This window comes from Lepidochelys olivacea (genome assembly GCF_965140295.1).
Source record: "Lepidochelys olivacea isolate rLepOli2 genome assembly, chromosome: 3".
In the NCBI taxonomy this organism is placed as follows: Eukaryota; Metazoa; Chordata; order Testudines; family Cheloniidae; genus Lepidochelys; species Lepidochelys olivacea.
The window spans coordinates 119,510,395-119,535,830 of record NC_140413.1 but is presented as its reverse complement, the minus strand read 5'-3'; the positions used below and the strand labels follow the sequence as shown (position 1 = coordinate 119,535,830).

The 25,436-nt window shown below is 39.3% G+C and overlaps 1 protein-coding gene across 13 annotated transcripts in view; it reads right to left on the bottom strand.

The window, feature by feature from the left end:
- ARID1B (AT-rich interaction domain 1B) overlaps positions 1 to 23,370 on the bottom strand; it is a 415,499-nt gene extending 392,129 nt beyond the window's left edge. For 6 of the 13 annotated variants that reach the window (XM_084622879.1, XM_084622882.1, XM_084622874.1 and 3 more), the window contains exon 1: positions 21,195 to 23,370. In XM_084622879.1, the coding sequence (XP_084479005.1) occupies positions 21,195 to 22,925 (1,731 nt within the window). In that variant the 5' untranslated portion in view covers positions 22,926 to 23,370. The remainder of the gene's footprint in view (positions 1 to 21,194) is intronic. The other 7 variants (XM_084622884.1, XM_084622883.1, XM_084622875.1 and 4 more) reach the window with 2 other exon arrangements.
- Positions 23,371 to 25,436: the final 2,066 nt, after the last annotated feature.

Here is a 25,436-nt window from a genome sequence, read left to right as displayed (position 1 = left end):
CACAACATGGAATTCTGACAGTATGAAAGGCACTTCTATTTAAAAGTTGGAGGTGGGGGGTGAAAATAAATACAGTGATTTCACAGAGTTGCTCTTTGGTCTGAAAGAAAGTAAAAAACATTACTTGCCAGTTTTAGACTGACTCCCTGACTTCCTTCCACTGAATTAATGGACTAATCTACTCTTTGGCACTCCTTATTCAGGAGCAATGTCCAATGTAAATCAATTATATAATGGTTTGTGACTGGGTATCATGGAGTTGTTGGTGGATATAGGTGTTAATCAGGGGATAAATAAGTACTAAGGTTGTTTGTGGAGTATAAGTTTCCTAACTTTCAAACGTATAGGGATTTTTGCAAATATATTTTTCCTGACAAGGTTGTTTTAAATTAAACAAAGAATGCATATACAATTTACAACCCTGCCATCACAAAATCTCTTGTCCAAAAATTCTTGCTTTTTCAGGAAGTTTTCTAAAATGTCATGGATATATATTCCACTATTTCACTCAAGAAAATTAAAACTATATTAAAAAAAATTTAACAAAGCTTCTAAATTCCTTGATTCACAACTGCTAGGCTCCTGGATTAACAAACATTTCTGGAGAGGCAGTGTGGTCCAGTGGCTGAGACACTGAATCAGGAGACCTGAATTCTATTGTTGGATCAGTCCACCAACCTACCGTGTGAGCATGCCATGTCACCTTTCTGTTTCTCAGTTTCCATTCCCACCATGCTTCTCTATAGTCTGTCCCCATTGGCAGGGAATGGGGTTTAGAGATTTTGGGAAAGAAGATATCAGATACTAGGACCAGGTCACCGAGCTAGGAGTTCAGAAAGGATATATAGTGGAGGGAGGATCTCTGGTTTGGGGTCCCCCCATATTTAAAGGAAAAATCATTGTTATATACTACAATAATGAGTTTAGGATTCTAAAAGCTACCTTCACAAAGAAAAAATTATGGAAAGCTTTTTTTTTAAAAGGTAAAAATGTAAGTTTTCAGTAAACCCTTTGGAGAATTTTACAGTCTTCTAGAAGCTGACCTATTTCTGAGGGCATGGCTACACTTGCAGATATAGAGTGCTTTGAGTTAAACCAGCCATCGGAGAGTACAGCAGGGAAAGTGCGGCAGTCTGTCCACACTGACAGCTTCAAGCACACTGGTGTGGCCACATTTGCGGCACTTGCAGCAGCATTGTGAGCGGTGCATTATGGGCAGCTATCCCAGCATGCAAGTGACTGCAACGTGCTTTTCAAATGGTGGTGAGATGGGAGGGCGTGGAGTATGACAGGGAGTGTGTTGTGTGTATGTGGAGGGAGAGAGAGTGGGTTTTTGGGGGGGGGCTGAGAGCATGTCAGCATGCTGTCTTGTAAGTTCAGACAGCAGCAGACCCCCCACCCCCTCACCTCTCTCCCTCTCACACACAAAGCATTCCACACTAATGGTTGCTTTGTCTCGAAGCAGATAAGCATCCGGCTGTCAGAAACAGAGCTTTGAAACGGCATATCTGCATTCCTACAGTGAGTTCAAAACAATGACAAGAGCGGCCACTTGACTTAAGGGGATTATGGGACGTTTCCGGAGGCTGATCAGAGGGCAGTAATGCAACACCTCGTCCACACTGGCGCCGCGGCGCTCCAGCGGGGGCGCAGCAAACGTTATCCCACTCCCTGAGGTGGAGTACCAGCAGCACTGTAGCCACGGAGTCAGAGCGCTCTACTTGCCTTGCCAGTGTGGACAGGTAGTGAGCTAGTGTGCCCGGGGCTCCTTTATTGCACTATAATTCGCAAGTGTAGCCAAGCCCTGAAGCAACTCCAAAAATAAGCTCAGCTTCTCAGAGTCCTATGCACTAGATCTCACCAAGTGCTCTTGAATGAGACAAATTTGAATGTTCTAGGCCAGGCTGTTTATGAGATTAGTGTGACAAAATATCATGGAGTGAATTATAGCCAGTACCAGGATATATACTAAAACTCACCAGAATGAAGTTCCAGGATTAAGTCTAAACCTGAATGCACCAAAATCCAGTGGAATGTAATGGCGTGAATAGTACCACCCAAATTCTAATTCTGACCAGTGACAGTCCATCTCTCATTGCAGCCCTCCACCCTTGTCTACCTTTTCTCTCGGTAGGTAGGCTTGCTCTCTCCCAAACTTTCCTACTGTGGCAGTCAGCACACGGTACTTCAACATGCACAGGATGCTAAGACCTATTTTCCTTCCTTGACCTACTCCCCATCGTTGTGAGCCTCAACTTTTTCAGGTGTCCCAGTGCATGATCAAAGAAGCAGTAAGAAGAACCTCAGTAGTAGGCAGGTTGCTGGTGTAAAGTTAGAGGGACCCAGAACTTCAGATTGCAGAAGAACCAGTAAATAACTTCCTTTTTCCCCCGCAGTAAGAGGGAAAGCTGTTCAAAAACGCATGGCCCCAATGACAGAAGTGGTGGGCAGAATTTTCAATTCTGATTAGGTTTTACTTGTAAATATCATTTTACAACTCTGATTAGGCTGTTAGTTTCTGAACAACCCTTCTGCCACCCAGCCACAGTAAGACCATGGAGAGAACTGGAGATCCATTTAACACCCACAGTGAGAGAAGTGGTAGCACAGTGAGGTTTTATGGGGGAGTATAAAGTAGAGACCCATTCAACAACCTCCTGCCTCACAGCAGGTGGTGAGTTCTGGTAATATTTTCCCATTTTCAACCCTAATTTCATATTTTTTTCCATAATCGCGTATTATCTAAGAATGGCTTTGATTAAAAAAAAATCTTTAGCCAGAGATAATATGCAAAATTCCTAAAAAATATTTTTAGGCTGATGGGTGATTTTGAAGGCAAACTCGGCCCTATAATGGAAACCCTATTACAACTTCAACTATGAAGAGTCTACTGTCTCTTCACATTTATATATAGATATAAATTTTCCCCTCCCCCCCAAATATTCTGCATGTTATTTAACTTCCTCTAAAAAAGGAAAATTTGGGGGCTTAAGTAGTTTGATGGTCTAATTTTAAAATAGTAATTGCTTCCTTTCCTTGGTTCGTATGGGGTCCAGGTCAAAAGTGATAGCAGCTTTCACCAATTGTTGGCTGTTCCATGCACTTTAATAATACATTGGTGGTGTCAGTATAGTTCCTATAGTGAACAAATGATCATATCACTAAAACCTGTTGACCCAATTAACAACCATATTAGCAGTCTCAGCTGAGAGGCCATGGACTGAATGGGCATGGATAATGAATCGAAAGATAGGCCCACCTGAGCAATGTTTAAGCACAAGATATTGTTGACTGGGCTGTCCATGCTTTCCCTACCCTACAGATATGCTAACTCACTCTGTCAATGCTGGCACCTGTCATGACTATCAAACTAACTTTCTAAGACAAAGAACAAAAACATCAAAAGCAGATAAGTATCACACCAATTTCACTGTGGTTTAAAGTGTTATAGACAGGAAGTGGATTTCTTCAACAGCCAAAACCAATCACCAGAATGAACAGGATTAGGTACAAGAGGAGGAGATTTTTCAATATTAATTTCTCACATTTTAAAATGAAGTAATAAATCTGAACAAATTGAAACACTGAGGAAAATCAAGTCTTTAAACTGTTTTAGAGAACACTGTGTGAGGAAACCTTTAATTTACACTCACACTTACAGAAAGCTACATCCACACCAGCTCTTTTGTATAATGTAACTGATTTCCAAGTATCATTTTACAATTCTGATTAGGTTTTACTAAAATCTTGTTTATTAAATTGTTTTCTTTAGGCATGTATAGCTGCTAATTTGTTTCCAACTAACTCACGTATCATCTGAAAAGATTACATTGCAACAGTGAAACAACACACTTGGGATCACACTTCATCTGGATTTTAGAATTAAAAGGACTAATACTATACAGTTGTAAATTTTCCTTTAAAAAGAAAGAGGGGTTATGTTTAACAGTATAGTTGTAAAGCAAAACAATTATGGTATCTTGTGTATATAACATACATACTCAAAGACACACATGGCAATACTTAAACACCTAAAACACTTGGGGATTTTTTCATAGCTGTTCAAATCACAGTTTCTGCTGTACGCAACAAACAAACAAAAAGGAAGAAAGAAAAAAAATGCAGAAATGGCTTACAGTTCATTGTACCAACAGTTGTGGTATGCAATGAAATCCATGAAAAACAATGGAAGCAAAAGTGCAAGGTTACTTCGTCTCATTCAAAGAGATATGTGTACTGTATAATATTCACAGAGATGCCACATTACAAAAAGAGATCTTTTTCAAAAGCCTATTTTCAGAGATTTTTCAAAGGTTTTACCCATGACTCCCACTGACTTTGGCTAGTGACAAAACTTAAAACTCCATGTGTACAGCTCTGACAGTTACTCACAAGCCCCTTTGTTTAACAAATGCATGACTTCTGTGCAACTTCATTCTAAACGTTCTCAATATACTATAATTGTTTTTAGTATCAAACCCTCTAAGAAGTCATTCAGGACCAACATGCAAGATATTTATTTGAAGTATGCAAGAACAGAAAATATAATCTTTATTTCACTTTGCATCTTCCACCTACTGTAATCAGTTTTAACTAAATAAATATGGAATGCCATTTTACAGGGTCTTTATTCAGAATATATACCCTTCTTTCTTGCTTTATTACTGTTGGGGAAAAAATATTTGACCTTCATGCCTACCTCTGCTTATTTATCAACCCACAAAAGGGCCCAAGCATGGGCCTGAGTTTTGAATCTGAATTTTTGCCCCTTTAATGGAAAAAATGGAACTTAAGAGGAAGATGACAGTTGGGAAGGAGATGGAACACTGGGACAGGCTGGTTCCGTGGCAGTTGAACAGGAGGAGGAGAAGGAGGAAGAGGAGTGCAGGAAAGGTACCATCACAGCATCCATCACAGCTAGAAGGCCAGGAGGAGGAGGAGAGAGGCGGGGCAGAAGAGACGGTGGGAAACCAGGCCACACGTACGAGCAGGATCATGTCCGACACAGTGGACATGACAGAGGTGAAGAGGTAACCAGCACTGTGAGGGGAGACAGACCGATGGGCAGAAGGACAGTCACCTGACGGGGTAAGTGCCCAGCTCCACATTACTGTCCCTGACTGCACTAACGGTGGGAGTAAGGGGGGGGCTGTACAATGGTCTCCTCTACACCATTTACAGTGATTACAGTGATCAATGGCTCCATGTTAGTGATCAATGGCTCCATGTCTAGTTGGCAGCCGGTATCAAGTGGAGTGCCCCAAGGGTCGGTCCTGGGGCCGGTTTTATTCAATATCTTCATAAATGATCTGGAGGATGGTGTGGATTGCACTCTCAGCAAATTTGCGGATGATACTAAACTGGGAGGAGTGGTAGATACGCTGGAGGGGAGGGATAGGATACAGAAGGACCTAGACCAATTGGAAGATTGGGCCAAAAGGAATCTGATGAGGTTCAATAAGGATAAGTGCAGGGTCCTGCACTTAGGACGGAAGAACCCAATGCACAGCTACAGACTAGGGACCGAATGGCTAGGCAGCAGTTCTGCGGAAAAGGACCTAGGGGTGACAGTGGACGAGAAGCTGGATATGAGTCAGCAGTGTGCCCTTGTTGCCAAGAAGGCCAATGGCATTTTGGGATGTATAAGTAGGGGCATAGCGAGCAGATCGAGGGACGTGATCGTTCCCCTCTATTCGACATTGGTGAGGCCTCATCTGGAGTACTGTGTCCAGTTTTGGGCCCCACACTTCAAGAAGGATGTGGATAAATTGGAGAGAGTCCAGCGAAGGGCAACAAAAATGATTAGGGGACTGGAACACATGACTTATGAGGAGAGGCTGAGGGAGCTGGGATTGTTTAGCCTGCAGAAGAGAAGAATGAGGGGGGATTTGATAGCTGCTTTCAACTACCTGAAAGGGGGTTCCAAAGAGGATGGCTCTAGACTGTTCTCAATGGTAGCAGATGACAGAACGAGGAGTAATGGTCTCAAGTTGCAGTGGGGGAGGTTTAGATTGGATATTAGGAAAAACTTTTTCACTAAGAGGATGGTGAAACACTGGAATGCGTTACCTAGGGAGGTGGTAGAATCTCCTTCCTTAGAGGTTTTTAAGGTCAGGCTTGACAAAGCCCTGGCTGGGATGATTTAACTGGGAATTGGTCCTGCTTTGAGCAGGGGGTTGGACTAGATGACCTTCTGGGGTCCCTTCCAACCCTGATATTCTATGATTCTATGATTCTATGATTTCCCCCACTTATTTGACTCCACACCACCAACCTGAGCAGGAGCCCCAAAGATATCCTGCCCCTAACTGCACCTGGCTTGACCAGGTGAGAACCAGTCAGTCCAATTCACATCAGCTTGTGCTCAAGTCAGGGGTGGATGCCTTCCTTGTTCCTCCTAAAACCAGACTCCTACGTATGGTGCTGGGCAGTAATTAGTTTGGCCGAGATGTAAACAGGTTTGGGTCAAAGCTACAAGTAATCAACACACCTGGAAACTACTTCATCAGGGAAGTCTTCTTTCTACATCTGCATAGTTATGTCTAGAAAACTATAGCTGCGACAGCCACTGCAGGAAATTCAGGAGATAGTGAGGAACAGAAGGGGAGACAAGATGCACAATAAGACAAAACTTATTACACCGCCACATATTATTCCACCTACTGTCTGAGGGAGTGGGTTTCTTAAAGCATCTCTCCACCACAGAAAACCTGTAATACCGATCAAGCATCTAGGAACAAGCATTTTGATCCCATTCTACCATGTACTGTTCTTAGGCTTCCTGCACTAAATACTGAAGTCCTTTTGTGATAATATGATAATATGATACCAAAATTCTGAGACACTTTTTATAACCAAGAAATTCTTTCAAAACAGCAAAATTACTATGGGTTTTTCTAAACAGTGAAATTTACTGGCATAATTGTACCAGTTTAACTCTCAGTATGGAAACTCTTATTTTGGTATAAAAGTGACATTTTCTAGTTTAGCTTCGGTTGCTTTGGAAGCAGAATAAATTAACCTGGAAAAAGGCACTCATTCTGGAATAAGAGGGTCTCCGTGAGGAGTTATAGCAGTATAATTATATCAGTATAGTTATGCTGGTAAATTTCCCCATGTAGACAAGCCCTAGGCCTAGTTCACATAAAATTTCTAGCAAAACAAACGGACACCAAATTCTATTAAAGATACATAATCACATAAAACACTTAGCTTAGTTTTGTTTGATACACTTTATTTTTGAACGATGAATTACTGAAATTAATCTTACTGTTTTCAAATATTTTTTTCCTCCAAAGCCATCCCATACAGTATTAAATTATTCCTCTGGTTGCAACATCATAAACTAACACTTTGAGACTGGCTGTGATATCTCCCACACAGATTTAGTTCCTCATAGCATAAAGCAAGTGGTGAGAAACAAGGTATAATGAAGGAGAAAGGTGCCGTTTACACATTTATTTGTTAGGCTAACACCTTCTGAAGTACACTGCCAGCTAGTTTAAACAGTCAATGCTGCAATAATTTAGTCTCAATCCTTTTGACAATTTGATTCACACCTCATTTGCTACCAAAGTTAAAATATTTCAGTCAACCTTGAGACACCAATCCTTTTTATTCCCCACAGAGAAGATGTATACAGTATATTTTTAAGAATTGTACCACTAGTTTGAGTTGAAGCTATAAACAGAGGTTCTTCAGAATTCTGCCTTCTCCCTCAATGATGGTTAGCTGGCAGCCAAAAAATATACATTAACACCAAATAAAATTTGTCACCATTTAATACAGATGGTCTAACAAGGAAGTAAACAGTAATTCTAGCTACATTAAATAAATTTACAAACATGGAAAGGCATAGACCTACTACCTTAACCATATCTGCGAAATATGTATAGTGAAATTATTAAAAATAATGATACTTTAATTTTAGGATTTCTATTTGCAAACAATATAATTAAGTCTTACAATACAGTTGAAAGACAATTAAGCATTATTTATATCCTTTTTGCAGATGGATAAATGCACACCCCAAAGAGAATTTTTTTACTTTTAATTATATATTATGTGGTTTTGTGAAGAATTTTATGTTTAGGAAATACATTGTGTACATAAATTTGGTTATTTGGATTATTTCTCTAATGCCCCTGAAAGTGGTTTGTTAGGGCCAATAAGAGTGGGCCAACAAACAGTGCATGAAAAGTGAATGATGAATTACATAGCAAGTGATATGAAACGCATTTTTCTGTCACCATTTGCAAGTTTAAATCTTGCATTTGCATGTGCAAATTTTATGTACACAAATTCAGAAGTAAATACATCAGAAACCTCAGCCCAGGGTTTTCAAAGCTACAGGTATGTATCTTGTGGTGTTCTGTATTTTAAAATACGAAAGTACGGTTATCACTGTTAAAAGGAAATTTTAAAAATTTAAAACAGGAGGAAAAAATTGTAGAAGGTATGTTTGAGTGGATATTACAAAAAGGAGGGGAGAATCTTTTTTCCAGTTTCCTTGCAAGCTTGAAGAGTTATCTTTCAGCTATTTAAAAATAACCATAAATTTCAATTTTTTAATAAGATATTGTTGGAAGGAAGGTTGGCCTTGTGAACGGTGACTGAGATTTGGGTTCTCTTGCCAACTCTATCACATACTGCGTGAGCCTTGGATAAGTCATTTGGAGCCTGATTTTCAAAGGCACGGAGACCTGCAAGTCCAGTGAAGCAAATGGGAGTTCTGGATGCTCAGGATCTTGCCTTCTCATCTGTTAAATGGGGATAACAACCCCCTTCCACACAGCAGTGTTGAGAGGTTAGACCCATTAATGTTTGTAAAGTGCTTTTAGAGTCTTGGATGCAAGGAGCTATAGCAGTGCAAAGTATTATTATTGAGTACCCAGATATTGCGGCAAAAGGCCACATAGAAATGAAAAATTAACATTTATCTAAACTAAACAAAAACCCATAAACACTGAAGAAGAGCTCTGTGTAGCACGGAAGCTTGTCTCTTTCAGCAACAGAAGTTGGTCCAATGAAAGGTATTACTTCATCCATCTTGTCCCACAAAAGCAGTCTTTCCTCTGACGGATTCTAGCTTGATACCACACAAAGTGCACATATTTCAAATTAGTTTAATAGTATTTTGCTACTGTTCACAAATAAATATTTTACACTGGTTAGGGATGGAGGACATTCATTTGATTCAGGTCCTTCCTTGCTGACCTCCTGTCACTAAAAGGTTTACTACCATGAGCTCAATCTCTGAACCTTGGGAGCCCAAAAAAACTGCCTGCTCTGTAAAAGAGACAGCTAGATCTTCTGCTGAATGTCTGAATAGTGAGCTAAAAAAACTCAAATACGTTCAAGATTCCTTACGTATTCTCAAGCACTGAATCTGAAAGTGACAGCCAACACATGCTACAGGCTGCTAGGTAGGGAATGACAGTTTGAGAAATAGAAAGGATTTAAAAAGAGGTGAGGGATAGAGACAGTGTGGCAGGCATCAGAGAGGATGTGTATCCTAATTTCTGGAAAGAGAATTTTAGCTTTGTTTTCCCACCTTTGGCACCTTGTTTGGGGGCAACTTTGCTAGTCTATAGCAATGTCACCTTGGCCTACAGATTTCAAGAAAGATTAAATGCCAAAATATAGAAACACCAAAAGGCTAGATTTCATTAAGCCATGTATTGCAACATCACAGACTGCCCCACTTTGAGGTCCCGCCTTCTACTCTTCCTCCTTTTCAGGAGGACTCCAATGAAGTGATGAAAATGATAAATACTAAATATGATGAAGAGTCCAGAATTGTATTATTTACAGCTAACAAAAAAGATAAGCGAGGTATGACTAGAGACCTCAGACCAAAAGGTGTACCCAAACAATGTCTGTCCACTGAGCATTTTGAGATCAACAGGGACTCCATAATATTTGGAAAGTCAACCCCATTACAAAAATAAAGCTTACTGGAAATAAAACTCAAAGAAACTGGCTCTCAGCCATAACTGAGGAAGAAAAAAAAATTAATGCTAGCACAAAATAAGAGGAGGAAGGGGGAAAAGATACAGTATCCCTCTGAAAACAGAAATTAACATGGGCAATATTTTGATCACACTGTCTGATTTTAAGAGCAAGGCCAGATCCTGCATGTCGTCCACTCAGCAGGAGAGAGATCCTAAAGATGACCAAAAAACCCCTCATTTTTCCCTGACACCAATCTCATGTCTACATCTATTTCTCCTTGCTTTTTGTTTCACTCTCCTCTTGTTGCCTTTTTTTCCCTTTCTTCTTCTTCTCTCTCTATTCCATTGTTTGTCTTCTCAAAGTCTTAATCCCACTCATACTTTCACAGATAATTACTTCTGTAAAGTTTCTCTTCTCCATCATCCACAGATAACTATTTGTATTATACCACCTGTTCCATATCACGTCCTGAAGAACATTCAATTAATGCTCTGATCCCCACTCTGTCATAGCCAGTACAGGGCACAGAAGTAGCCCTAGAAGCCCAGACGTACCAACAGACCCATATGGGCTGAGGCCATTTACGTTTTTAAAAACCTGCCACAATGAAACGTCAAAGACTATGACTCCTGCTGTCTGAGGATTTTTCTGACATGTAATTAAGACCTCCCACCACTAGAAATGGTTATATTGGGTTATACAAGAGGCTAGGTGGTAAATGCTCTGCTTCAAAAAAATAATTCTGTGCCTCAGCCACTTTTGTGCTCCTGCTGATTGCCCTGTAGTACAGAAGAGCATAGCCAAAGGCAGGTCAGAGGCAGGAAGGGGTTCAGGGAACATTCACAAGCCATATTCTTCTTGGACATACAGCCTCATTAGACCATCCTTGCCTAATTCTGCAATAGCAGGGCTGAGTAGGGGTGGCCACCTAACCTAACACTGCAAAGATATGAAGGCTGGGATCATGAATTTGGAGTATGAGAAGGGACTCACCGTTCCCATTAATTTCAAGGGGGAGGGGAGAAGAAAGAAATGGGGTCAGAAATGCAGAGACATACAATTAGAAAAGACAAAGGGGGATGAAAAATAACTCTCAGAAGGGAGAAAAACAGCATGACCTTGGGAAGGAAAGGAAAGAGACAGATAAAGACGATCAGCAAATTAAATCTCTCACTCCCTGGAAAGGGAAATGTAACAGGGGAGAAGGCTTGAGCCAACCCAACCCACAGCAAGGCCGGCAGATAGCAGTGTTCCTGGAAACTGCCAAAGAGGTAAATGGATACAAAACCTTTTCTTGAACACACCAAATGATTTCTTCCCCCTATAAGTAAAGAGCTCTAGGTAAGAAGAATCTTCAGAGATATGGAGATGGATCAGTCACAGGGAACAAGAGAGTAGCTCATTAGTTTGGATATGACTCCAAACTTCTGAGCTCTTCAGGAGAGGGACTGTCTTCTTGTTACATGATTAGGCAAGACCTAAAACAATGGGGGTCTTTGTCCATGGCTGCAGTTCCTAGGTATTACTGCACTACAAAAAAGAATACTTATCTAAACATAAAATTGTTTGGGACCCTGAATTAAGATGTTTACCAAACAAATATTCTGATATTCACCAGAATTCACAAAAAAACACTCTAAGGGAGAGAGGCCCTAGTGGCCCCCAGATCTTGGTTTATTTGGAGAATTGTCTCTGGACATTAATTTTAAATCCTAAATCCATCTATGCCAGTACTCTAGGAACTGAATGAAACCACTCCTACAACACGGACAGGCTCAGCAACAGACTGCTCTCTGCCATGACCAACCACTTCTCTTCAGAGGAAATACTACATTAAATTGGGAGATTTTCTTCTGAATTATTTGAAGTGTTTTCTTTTTCACTATGATTGGACCTCAATTACTGTAGTTGCTATTTATATTATTTATTATCTGCATTACTATAGCACCTACAAGCCCTAGTCTTGGACCAGGACCCCTCCAGAACTTTTACTTTGAAATCTGGTTATGGGCTTTATTAGCCAGGCAAAATAGGAATATACTATTAAAAACACCACAAAGTAAATTTTTGTATAAAAATATTTCACTATATTTACATTTTGCGGTAAAATATATTTGAGCTATATGTGTACAATCAGCCAAAATCCTAGAGATCTCTATTGTGCAGTACCAGCTCTGGCTGATTAACAGAAATTTAATTTACACCATGCATGAGGCTGAGATCACAAATTATACAACACACATTAATTTCATGTTTTAAAGCAGAGAGAGAAAATGATTCTTAAGATAAAGTGATTGCATACATATCTCTTCATTGGTAATAGACTATCCTATTTTTTACATGTGGAAATTAATGCTTTTATAATTTAAAAATTAAAAGATCCTTTAAAAAAAATCTTTAAAATACTCAAAGTTGCATGATTTTCTAACACTTAAAATCAGATTCTGCATAGAATGTTAAAGGGGGGGAACATGCTTCAAATTATTAGTAGTAAAAGGTTATAAAAGAAAATCTTGTTAGGGGATGCAGCTAAGCAATATACGGTCAAGAATTATCACTCAAAATAAACAAAATATTCCCCAAACTTATCTCGCTGTAGCTCACAAAAGCTTATGCTCAAATAAATTTGTTAGTCTCTACGGTGCCACAAGTCCTCCTTTTCTTTTTGCGGATACAGACTAACACGGCTGCTCCTCTGAAACCACTCTTTACACTTGTTTTTCATAGCATCTAAATCAGCAGTTTATCTGTACCACTGAATTATTCCATTCTCTACAAGGTAAGAAAGCTGCTTGTCTGTATATACTGCCTCTGTGTGTTATCTATATGCATTCCATTTGAATCCAATTTCCTTGCATTACCTCTGCCCAGGTCAGGGATGAATGGCTGTCAAATTCCCTGAGGAATAAAAAGAAAAACCCTTTCTTCCTGAGGCAGCAAGTTTCAATTCACAGAGCACATGGCTAATCTACATATGTGAAGGTCATGGCACTTCAGTCAAAGAGGTTAAGAATGGAACAGTTCACGTAAGGGGCTGTCTTAAACATCTTGGCGTGGTGCCCAACAAGTGAAATTGTTGAAAAGCAATAGATAGCTTCTGGCAGCAGTGAGGAGGAAAATATTTTGATCATGTGATGCCATACAAACTAACTACTTTGCTTCACGTGTGAAACTTTTATGCACAGTACAAAATACCAAATTTGGAATCAACTCCAGATTCCAGCCTACTTTCTTTGGCTACATTACCTACTTGTGAAAAAATATGAATTGTATTTAGCATTATTTTAGGATACAAATTCCTGAAGCCAGGTAAAAAAAAACATTTTAACGTTACATATAACAAACCTTTACAGCCAAATGACTATTAACTATTAAATATATTACCAGCGGATTTCATCTCCACCAAACATAGGAAAGCAAGAAACTATTTATGCCACAGAAAGCTACTGCATCTTTTCATTTATTAGAAGAACTATAAAATTAAATTAAATCTGGCAAGCAAAATTAATTTTTCATTGCTAATACTCTACTAAAGTTTGCTCTACTCCAGTGCCAAATTTATTTATTTTTCACAAGTTATGCAAAGTAATTTTGTATTTGAGACTGCCATAGAGGCAGAATTATTTATCTCCACCAAACACATTGAAAATAAAAAAATTTAAAAACACTGTAAAAGGATCTATACTACCTATTTTTTACTCAGAGCTTTGCTTAAGTAAGGAGTAGTGAGTAGGATCAGAAAAGCAGGAGAATTATTTTCTGCAAACAACCTTGATTGAAGGTAAACTAAAGCCTCAGTACTTAGTATTTTATATAAACAAAGAAGACCCAAATGTTCACAATACAAATTGTTACACATGAAATACACAGCTCCATCCATATTTCCATTTGAATCAAGAAGTTTCAAATAAAACCAGAAAATTCCTTAAACGCTGTCAAAACAAACCTCTTTATCTCTATTTTTTACCTTAAAAAAATGCAATTTAGGTACTACAACTCAAGTCTTTTTTTTGAAAGAAAATTTCAGACCTGATGTTTCAGTACCTCACTTACAAATAAATTAATCTGACAATCTAATCAACTAATACAATCAATTTATGTCGAACAACTGGTCCCAGATTCTTTCCAAGAAAGGAAAGAGAGTCCAGTCCCCAACCCATCTTCTTTCTCTTGTTGCAAAATATGACAACTGGCTGGTTGGATTAAGCTAATATACAACTGAATAATATTTTACATTTAAATAGCACCTTTTATTCAAGGAACTCAAAGCACTTCACAAAAGCAACTACATATTATCTTTTTATACCTGGCGCAACTGAGGCACACTGATGTTAAACCAATTCTCCTAAGACAGTCAGTGGAGAGTTGCAACAGAATTCAGGATTCCTGACTCCATCTCTATTTAATACCATCTTTCTAAAGCTACAGAACTTATTCAAAATGGCCAAATTCACTATTCGTGTAAATCAGCACTATTCCACTAACGTCAATGGGGATTGCACTGATTTATGCCAACAATGAATTGGCTATGTCCACATCGGGACTGGAACTGTAGTAACATAGCCCCATGTTTTAAAATGGTGGTCGCTTGCAGGGTTTTTCTAACCCCATTTTCCTTATCTCCTTACACCAAGAACCATATCAGAACTGTGTTTAAAGGGCCTTTCTGCACAGCCCAGTCTATAATTGTTGTAACAATCCAATCCCTTCTGTCTCATAATATAATTCAGTCTTGTTTAAGATGGGACCAAATAGTGTTTTAGTTTAGTTGTGTAATCAAAATGGGCTACTGCCCTGGACTTTACAGGGCAATTAGATTGATTCAACAACAAGTATATAATTGTTCTAATACTTATGTTCACAAGCAAAAGTATATAATAATACAATCTCCCAATACGATAGATATGCTTTTGCATAGGAAGGTCCTTAAATGCAATTCTAACACAGTTCTCAGAAAAAAAAAAATCCTGTACACAATGATTAAGGGAAATGGACTATTACTCTACTAGGCAGAGACAGGGAAGCAGAAAAAAAGGGCAGCAATTAATTTCTGTGCTCAAAACCCTGCTTACCAAGTCCAGAAGCAAAAGTTTATCTGACCAGTAATGCCCAAATTAGAGAGAACGGAAAGTGGTAAATGGGTTGCATCCTTCTATAGGCATTCAATCTTCATTAACTAACAGCTGCTGCCAAAACCACTATGCTTTAAGTGCAAGATGCTACATGAAGGGTACACCAAATGCTGATAACTCTGCACTGAATACAGGTCCTCTCGAATATTTGGGGAACCAAGAACTAAATTCATATCACAGATTAGATTTTCTGTACAGAAACTTAGTAGTAGCTTCACTGCTGCTATTATCTCTGGGTTTGCTATTGGATAAAATAGCTGGCATTTCCAGAGCACAAAGATGCCAAACAAAGATTTAACAAGAATTTTAATGAAGATGTAAAGGTAAAACTCTTGTACACTGTCTCCTAGACAATGACTCGGTGCAAGATGGCTTCACACTTTTCTAAACATCTGCAGATGACCAAGGATCTTTAAACAGAAGATATGAAGTTTGTTGGACGGAAAGGTGCCTAAGGTGCTGTGTTCCTAAGATAAGTGAAGCTCCCATGTGAAGGAGGCTGCTTAAAGAAGATACAATAACTGTGATTGGGATATACAAAAAGCTGGCACCTCTAAAGCTAGAGTTGAAGGTAGACGGGGGGGGGGGGGAGGAAAACTCATAGAATCATCTGCATCTCATCCTAAAAAAATGAGATGGCTGTGGATGTAGTTAGGTGCTTCAAGATTTTCTTGTATATCCTCATTAAATAAAACCCTCCCTTTGAAAATACATATATTGTCTGGGACATAAAGCTGTGTGTGTCAGGCTTTTCATCAAACTCCAAGTTAGAGCACATGTAGCATCAATTAAAAGTGTGATTTTACTCTAAAAAGTAACTTGCAAGATGGCATTATGGGGAACCATGTACACTATCTCTCACTGATTTCTGTATCAAGTTTGTTCAGCTTACAATTTATTTACCATAAACTCACCGTGAACTATGAAAGATATTCAGGATTCTTTCAGCTTTTTACATCATCAGAATGGAAGTTCTATAGTCCAAACTAAGCCCTCAGGATACACCTGTTCAACCCAAATTTCCTCAGATTTTGCCCTCAGGTTTTGCTAAGGTTTTGCACAGACATCAGTAAGGGCATAATCATAAAACAGTGCAAGACAGATAACTGATGTACACGCATTATTTAGAATTCAAGATGACTATACAGACATGAAGTCATTTTCTTTTCCTATTGCCTGAATAATGTCTATGAAGACACACCACACTGAAGCTTGATACCCACTTTATTTTAGATCAGTTTTCAAAATAAATTTGAAAACCACCAAGGTACATTGGCAATTTAAGTTTTAATTCATTTACAGCCTCACCCAATCCTACCAAAAAAATTATTTAGTACTATGTAAATTACCCCTCTCCCCAAATCTTAATATTGTAAAAACCACAATGCTGAAATATATTCTGGCAAGTTAGCTTACCACATCTAAATACTACTGGGAGCTGAAATCCTCAAGCCTTGAGCATGCATGCACAGTGAGTGTAGTAACACTGCTTTACATATCCACAGAGAATCTTTAAAGCCTCCTGATAAATGGCACATTTTAAAAAGATATTGAAATGCAAGACTGTACCCATGTCCTAACACGCTGAGGACAGTTATGTGGACTGAAATATAAATAAAATACCATCACTTAAAATATTACTGGTGAGAATTTCAGGATACCCATACTTGATTTTATATGCTCTGCAGGTACAATAGCAAAAGAAAGAAAAATAGAACTTTCAATTATCATTCCAACTTATTTTAGTCATCAGAACTAATCTAGTTTTAACTTACTTTTTTAAAAACGTATTTCAAATGAGAATGTCAGGTAACCTATGTTTGACCATCAACAATCAGTCCAGTTGGCAATCTCAAAAAAATTAATTATATATGCATCCAGGAATAAAAATACATCAACAGTATAAACATATTAGCTTTCCTTCCCACAGACTTGGATCAAAATGCCAGAAACACATTAATTGACTATTCAGTTGTACAAGTCTAATGTGAAGGAGGAGGTAATATAGTATAAAGGTATGCACCACTTTTATTTATCATACCTCATACACAGAGTCTTGTTCTTCAATTTGCAAGCGTAATGACCACTACAGAAACCAATAAGCGAACACCAAACTACTAAGTGTCAAATATATAATCACAGTACAAAAAGATGCTACTAATTCACACTACTGCTCTCTGCTATTTCTAGGTAGAGAATGTATAACAGCAAACTGTTTGCGAATAAACAGACAGGCAGAAAGGAAGTCTATTCTCCCATTAATGTACTGAGAATCTATGCACCATACTCACAGTTGTCTAGCAGCCCCCAGACAAAGGAGCCAATCCTGCAGTTCTTACTCAGACAACACTCCCCTTTAAAGGCAATGCAACTGGCATAAGAAGAGCTGCAGACTCAGGCCCATTCTGAGTTTATGGGAAAAATAATTCCCATAGAAAGAGAAACTATTAATTTTCAAAAAAACAAATCAGCTGTTCCACTGAATTGATTTTTTCCTAACAACTGGTAAATATTAAGTGCAACCCAGATAATACTGAAAAGGCCAAGTTCTCTCTCTCTCCAAACACACACACATTTTTATATAGACACACAGAGAGAAAGCGAGTGCAGAACTTGTGTGTGTGTGTCTCTCCTCTCTCTCACACACACATACACCCCGGAATGAAACTCCAAATATAGAATAAATAGGGTCATATAACTACAAATTTGAGTTATACTGTCAATAAACTGGTCAATAATTAAACAAATGGCTTATAAGATTTCATCACTCCCCCTTAACTGTGATACCATAGAACTTATTATTCATAACCAATTAATTTTGCATTAACAGTATCCAGTAGCTTTTAAGATTTGTGCTTCTTCCCTTCTTCTGCAATGAGAGGCCTGCTCTTCAAGCTGCATATCTCATCTCTGTTTCAGGCAAGTAGATTAAATGAAGCAGAAGCAAAATTTCCTTAAATGATTTAATAGGTTAGACAGGCGGACATTTCAGCTCATAGTGGGAATCTATTGCCCTGGACACCAAGAAAAGTACCTTCCTATAGGCAATAACGTCCTCATCATGCCGCTTCAGGTATTGTAGCCCATTGTTCACAGAGCAATAGTTTATGTATGTTTAGAGTCAAATCATCATTAGCATACTGACACTCACACATATTAGTAGTGTACACATATATGCAGCAGAGTATTTAAAAAAAAATCAAAGAAACACTACATTCAAATGCTACAAGAAAGGTTCTATTTCTCACTTATTAAAAAAAATGTACAATTTCTAAACCCACTGAAATAAGGTACCAAAAGAATGAAAGATATATACAAAGAAATATCTGTACCAGCAACTAAAATAATTATTTTCTACTCAGTATAATCTATTTTCCTTTAAAAAAAAAAATCAAACCAGCAAATTTTCTTTAATATCAGGCCAGATGATACAAACAGTAAAACTGTAATTAAAAAGGAACAAAAATATTACTGATGAATGACTTCTCTTTATTACAAACATTATAGGAAATATCAAAGGACAGTACCTTGGTACACTATGTCTTATATGTAAATCATATAACACCAAAATGAAACAAACCCTGTGTAACTGTGGAACAAGACATAGACCCATAAATATAAAAAAGTATTAACAAGGGTCATACTGAAGACATAATTAATTTAGTCTCAAATACAATAAAAAAAAAATCTTGTACAATTCCTGCCATAAAAAAAAAAAAAAATACCACACTCAGAAGTAACATGTGCCAACATCTGTCGTAATACATTGTCTCCTAGCTTTTAAAGCTGTAAATTTTAAACTACCTATGTTTAAAAGCAAGCTCACAATGCAAATCATGTTTAATTAACTGTGAAAGGTTATGCATATGAAGCTTCATTATTTTATGGTTCCTTATGACCCTTTTACCAGTCCAAATTAAAAAAGGGAAAAAAATAACATTCATGAAATTCTTATTTCCCCATCTGAAATAGCAAGGAAAAAAACAAAATAGGAAGTAAAACACTGCAGTAATGGTCTGTAGACAAAAGACAAACATTTTCATTCTGTCCAAGGTTCACATTATTAAGGTCAGTCCATCATTCACTACAAAAACCAATATCTGCTCTAGGACATGCTCATTTTAAAATTTCTTTTACAGTAAAATATAACAACAGATTAGTGTTGCTAAAAGCATACACCTGTACTAATTTCTATTAGTCCTAATTCTTAAAACCTATTAAAAGACTTAACAGTTATTAAAAACAAAATCTTGTGGAGGGAGAAGGAACCCCACAAAACTTGAAAGCATTATCACTCATTTTTAAACAGTTTATTTTCCTATGGAGAATTCAAGCATAAGCTCATTATGTATTTGTATACAAAAATAATTAAATATTTTTCCTGATATATCTTTCCCCCCCAACAATTCAAATGTAAAACAGATTTTTTTAAAGTATCTGGATTCATAACAGTGATATAAAAATCACTGATAGTTTGAATGGCTTCTTCTCCCTTTTTATAATATGCTCTATATGTTCATATATAGGGTGCCACAAATAAATAAAAAACCCAACCTACAAACACAGGGCTATGACCACTGTAAATGTTAGACACCAAAATAAACTGAGAACATAGGATGATCTTTAAATTAAGATTAAATCACAAAAATATCTAGTTTCCTTTCGTAACTAGCACATTTTTACATTAAAATATGTTTAGTAAGAGGCATAAAGATTCAAATAAATACCACTTGAAATTACTGAATCCTCATCCAAGCCATGCTATTATATTTTTGTCTGCAAGTCTGATTTGCTATAAAAATGAAGGCTTATTAAATCTAAAATCAACACCCAGAAAAACCATCACCTAACAACCGAATTAAAAAAATAAATAAGATGCCACTGGTTTTTCACTATACTGTTCACAAGCATAATTTTTGTTGAGGCACATGAACCCTCCACTGTATAAATATGGTTGCTCATTGTTTCAGCTTCTTCTAACAATGTTTAACTTTTGCATCTGCGAGCGATACTGCTCAGTTATTATTTGTGGCAAGAATTTTTGTGACTGTACTGCTCAGCACTTCTATTTACATCAGCAGTGCTAAATGCCCAATGGTGAGAGAGGAGCCAATCAGATGGCAGATTAGATGTCAACTCAGAGGCAGCTGTCTGGAGACTATTACAGCCAGTTTACCTCCACAATTCAAATTCCAAACCTTGCAAAGGAGATCAAGTCACTGTTTAGGCTCAGACCGCTAGCAAGAAATGTGGAGTTCAGACCATTTCCTAACCAACCCCTATAACTTTGATGATGGCAAACAAGCTATCTGCATAAACATAATCCAACCATGATCTGATATCGATTTGTAATTTATTGGATTTAATTTATCAGGGACGTGTAGATTAGTCAAAACAAGCAGAGCTCTCAATATCTGGATCTGTTTATTTAAATAAAGGACTCTTCCAGTCTCTTCATCAAAGTATGAATTATTTCAAAATGGGAATAATAATATGTGTGTATCATATTCACTTTAAACACAACCCTTATTTACATCTCATTCTCGTCTGGATGTCTGGGGCAAATATGCAAGAATGAGATATCTAAGGCACCTCCATGCCTATTAAATGAATGTTCATGATTATGGCCCTCACACTTCAAATAGCAAAAGCAACCTGACTGCATTTTTGCTGGATTTCACCACAATATCTTCATCGGCAATAAAACTACTTTGCTAAAAGGGTATTAAAGTTATCTGCTCTGCCTATAAACATTCTAACAGAGGGGCAGTCAACGTTATTTTCCAGAATCTGACAGTGTAGCTAAAAAAGCAGCTATCCTCACCCCAAACTGCTTTTCCTCGGGGCCTTGTATCTCCAAATCTCTATTTCAAACTGGAGGAAAACTTTATGCTGTTCAATTGTGTAACCGAATAGTGTAATTTTGTACAGTGAAACCGTCTGTCGGAAACCTCCAATCTAATCAGTCGGACACTGCGCCTTACCAAACCCTGTTATGGAGGCAGCAAGTAGTTCAGATGGCCCAGGGGGAAAAAGTAAATTGGAGAGAAACTAGGCTCCAGACACACAGTTAAACTATATAAGGGGAGGGGGGTTTCTGGTGGTTACCTGGGTTCTGCTGATGGTCTGACCAGTGCTTCCAGGGCTCATAGCTGGATGAGCTCTTTGTTGTGCTGCTGCCCAGGCTGGGTTTGCAGATCCATACTGGGAGCCCATGTCTTTGCCCATGCCCATGCCCATGCCCGCTGCTGCCTGCTGGCTTCCTGGGGCTGCCGCCGCTGCCTGGGGTTGTGGCTGCTGCTGTGGTGGGGCACTGGGGTTGCTGTAATCAGGGTAGCTGCTGCCATAGCTCCTCATCATGGGGCTGGGGGAAGTGAGCAGCTGGTTCAAGGTAGGGGTGGCCCCGGACGGGTGCTGGTTCTGCCCGGAAAATCTCTGAAAGCCTCCAGCCCCAGAAGTCGCAGCAGCCTTGCCAAGGCTGGCCCCTCCACCTGGGCCCATCATCATGCTGCTGCCCTGCTGCCGGGGGGAGCTCAGCACCCCGTAGCCAGAGGACGAGCCCCCATAGCCGCCTCCTCCAGCTCCTGCTGCAGCCGCGGCTGCTACCACCGCCGCCGCCGCTCCTGCTCCGCCCGCTGCGGCGCCGCCGGCCCGGCCGTAGCCAGGGTAGTGGTTGTACTGGCTGTTGGGGTAACCCTCGTGGGAGTTCTGCAGGGGGTCCATGCTGTTGGGGGCCGCCGTGGGGTGCATCAGCCCCATCCCGGGGCTTTGTTGTCCGCCATGTTGATCAAAGCAAGGCCCGGCTCGGCTCGCTGTAGCGCTGCTGGCAGGAGCAGGGTTGCCGTAATAGCTGTTAAACTCCGAGACACCCACCGCGGAGGGGCCGCCGCCGCCTCCCCCGCTCCCGCCGCCGAGGCTACTATTGCCGCTGCCGCTCCCTGCGCTTTGGGGCTGCTGCTGCTGCTGCCCGCCCAAAGGTCCCAAGCTGGGGTGATCGTAGCGGCCGCCGATCTGCTCTCCCATTTTGCTGGGCAGCTCTTCCTCCTCGCCCCCTTTATTCAGCATTTGCTGCTGCGGCGGCGGCGGCGGGGGCTCGGCCTGATTTCCCAAAACACTGTCTTTTCCTCCATGTTGCTGCTGCTCCATGTCTGCACTGGGCTGAGCAGCGCCGCCACCGCCGTTGTTGTTGTTGCCGCCGCCGCCGCCGAGGCTGTTGTTATTCTGCATCGGATGGTGCTGAGGCGGCGGCTGCTGCTGCTGGAATTGATTTAGTTGCTGCTGTAGTGCATGGTGGTGGTGGTGCTGGTGGTGGGCATGGTGGTGGTGGGCATGGTGATGAGGGTGGTGGGCATGGTGGTGGTGGGGAGGTGCAGCAGGGTGATCGCCTCCAACGTTTTTCAGTTTGTGGTTGGGGAGCAGCCCCGTCTCCATGGCCGAGCCCGGGTTGGAGGAGGAGGAAGAAGAAGAAGAAGAAGAAGACGGTAACCCCGATGAGCTTCCACCTTCTTTCAGAGCCGACTCCGAAGAGGAGCTGCAGCTACTGCTGGTGTTAGCGTTGTTGTTGTTATTACCGGTGGCAGCAGCAGAAGTTGCATTATTGGCCATGTTCAGTTCATTATGGTGGTGCAGGAGATGGTGATCTACATTATTCAGGCTGCTGCTGTTGGTCCCATCTCCGACCCCCAGCATGGAGCCCGGTCCAGGTCCCCCAGCGGCTGCGGCGGCTGCTGCTCCCCCCGAGCTGAGATCCTGGCTCAAGTTGCCCGGCAAACTCGGGGTTTTGCCCTTGTTGTTCTTCGCACCCGCTGGAGCCGCTGCTACTTGCGCGGCCATGATCATTGCAACATTGCCAGTCCGAAAGAAAAAATCCAACACCCACCCTCAAAAATAAAATAAAATAAAATAAAATAAAATAAAAGCGAAACGGGGGGGAGGGGCACAGAAAGGGAGAGGGGCAAAAAGAGAAACGGGGGGGATAAACTTATTTGAATAAACAGCAACCCCTCCTGATCATTCTACACACAAAAAAATTATAAAAATTCCCCTCCCCAAGTCCGTGATTGAGATTAGAAATGGTAAGAATGCCTTACGGTCTGTGCCTGTTCCTGTTGTGTGATTTCATGTTGAAAGTTTTTTGTTCAGGTTTAAATGAAACTTTTTTTTCTTTTCCTCTCTAACCCGGATATGGGTAAAATACACGTCTGACTGAGCCTATCTGGCCCAGCATGGCATGAGAGAGAGAGCGAGCTCTAACAACTATTATCCACTTCTCTCTGATTACTCCTGTACACTTGGAAAACCCGGACTGGATTTTCCCCTCCTCCTCCTGCTCAGCTTTAGCGGTGGCACACTGAGGGAGTCAGAGAGAGACGCACATTACAACCTTCAACAGCCCCGAACCAGGGCAGCTGCTTCTGCTAATGCAAAAGGATGCACTCTCCCCTTTCGTATTTTTTGCCCCTCAAGAATCGTAGTGGTTAGAGATGGAGACAACCCTTCAGTCACTCCCTTGCAAATCTAGTCTTCCATAGACAATGGAATATTAAGCTGATGTGACAAATGATCTTAACCAAAAAGGCTAACTAAGCATCACCGGATCAAATTCAGCCCTGGTGTAATTCAACTGAAGTAAAAGGTGTTACATCAGGGATGAATTTGGCTTTTTGCATATGTATTTTTGGAGTGAGGGCTGTAGACACCCATAGAAAGAAAAGAAAAAATTGGTAATAGATTTTATTGGACTAAAAGATAAATTGGTCAAACTTTCAAAATCTAAACTCTCTTCCTGAAGTCAGTATGCAACAGTCAAAACCTTTCTAATTTTATGACACTAAAATGTTCTGCCTCCAAATTGTTTTATGGAAAAATAAAAATACTTTTAAAAAAGATGTAAGTGGAATATTTTGAAAAATTTAACATAAAATTCTGCAGTAATGGCATTTTTGCAATAGTCTGTAGTGTCCAGCTGTCTCAAAATTCTAATGATCATTTGTGCTAATGATGCTTTTAATGTAAGCATTACATATGGAGCTGTTTGGAACATGTTCTATGTATTTATATGCAGATCAAGAGGGCTCCCAAGGAAAATGAAATATTTTCAGTCCTATAATTGTGTCCCCAAACAACATTATTTTCTAGTATATCCAAAACACTCGTGAAAATGTAGTAATATAAAATACAATATATGATAAAAGCAACTTTTACTCCTAATGACTTACGTTTATATAGCGGATTTCAGCAGCTAGTGGTAGTTGATTTTTTTTAAATAATTGTCTTAATACAACTGAGAACTTGGTCAGTGCAAATGTAACCGTCAAACATAACATTCAGCTCATAAAAGCAGTTGGAAGATAAAATATTCTTTCATGGACACAAGCAAGATATTAATGATATTTAGGCAATTTAACAGGAATCTAAAATAGATGGAAATTAATATTTTATTAAAATCTGTTAAATAGCAGCATTTTCAGATTTTCAGCTCACTAAATAGAAGACTTGTTAATAATGACAGAACATAAAACATAGCATATCATGAATGATGTAATAATGAGTAGGAAGATTTTTTTTTTTTGTATTTCCATTGTGAAAACATTAAAGAACAGACTCTTCATGACAGAATGTAGATAAATGTATGAACAATGTGAGCCCACTATCCACTGATTTTTTCTGCATAGCTAAGTAAGAAAACATTAGGATTTTCCAGTATGAATCGAGTTTGTAAAAGTCTCAAAATTCTTCAGCTACATGTTGATATTACTTCTATTTCAATTCTTTCTCACTCTTCCTTTTTTTCTTTTTCTATTTTTGGACTGTGCAAGTGCAAAAATGCTATATAGTTAATAGAAACCAATAGAGTAGAAAAAAATCAGTGAGTAATTCTAGTGGGGGGAATCAGGTGCGTACCCAAGGGTCATTACAGTCTGTAACAACAACAAATTGCAGTTCTATGCAAACTGCTAGAAAGAGGGTATATCATCTTTGTAGAAGAGAGAGTAACAGAACTATAAGATGAATTCATGCCAAATCATTCATCAGCTTTTGCCAAGAGAATACTACATCTTTGTTAGTGAGCCTTTTTGACATTTTCTCCTAGATTTTCTTCTTTTCTATATTCAAACACATACTAATTATACACATTAAACCACATAGGATTATTTTTTAAGGCTTTCATATGCAAATATAAATATAGATGTCTACTTGTGCATATTTATTTATATGTGTATTCTAAAATAAAATATAAAATCAATTACACATTTATGCTTTTAGGCATTTATATTCAAGCAGATATATATATATATACACACACACACAAATCTGATAAGATGTATTGACGGTAGCTCACTTGAGGAT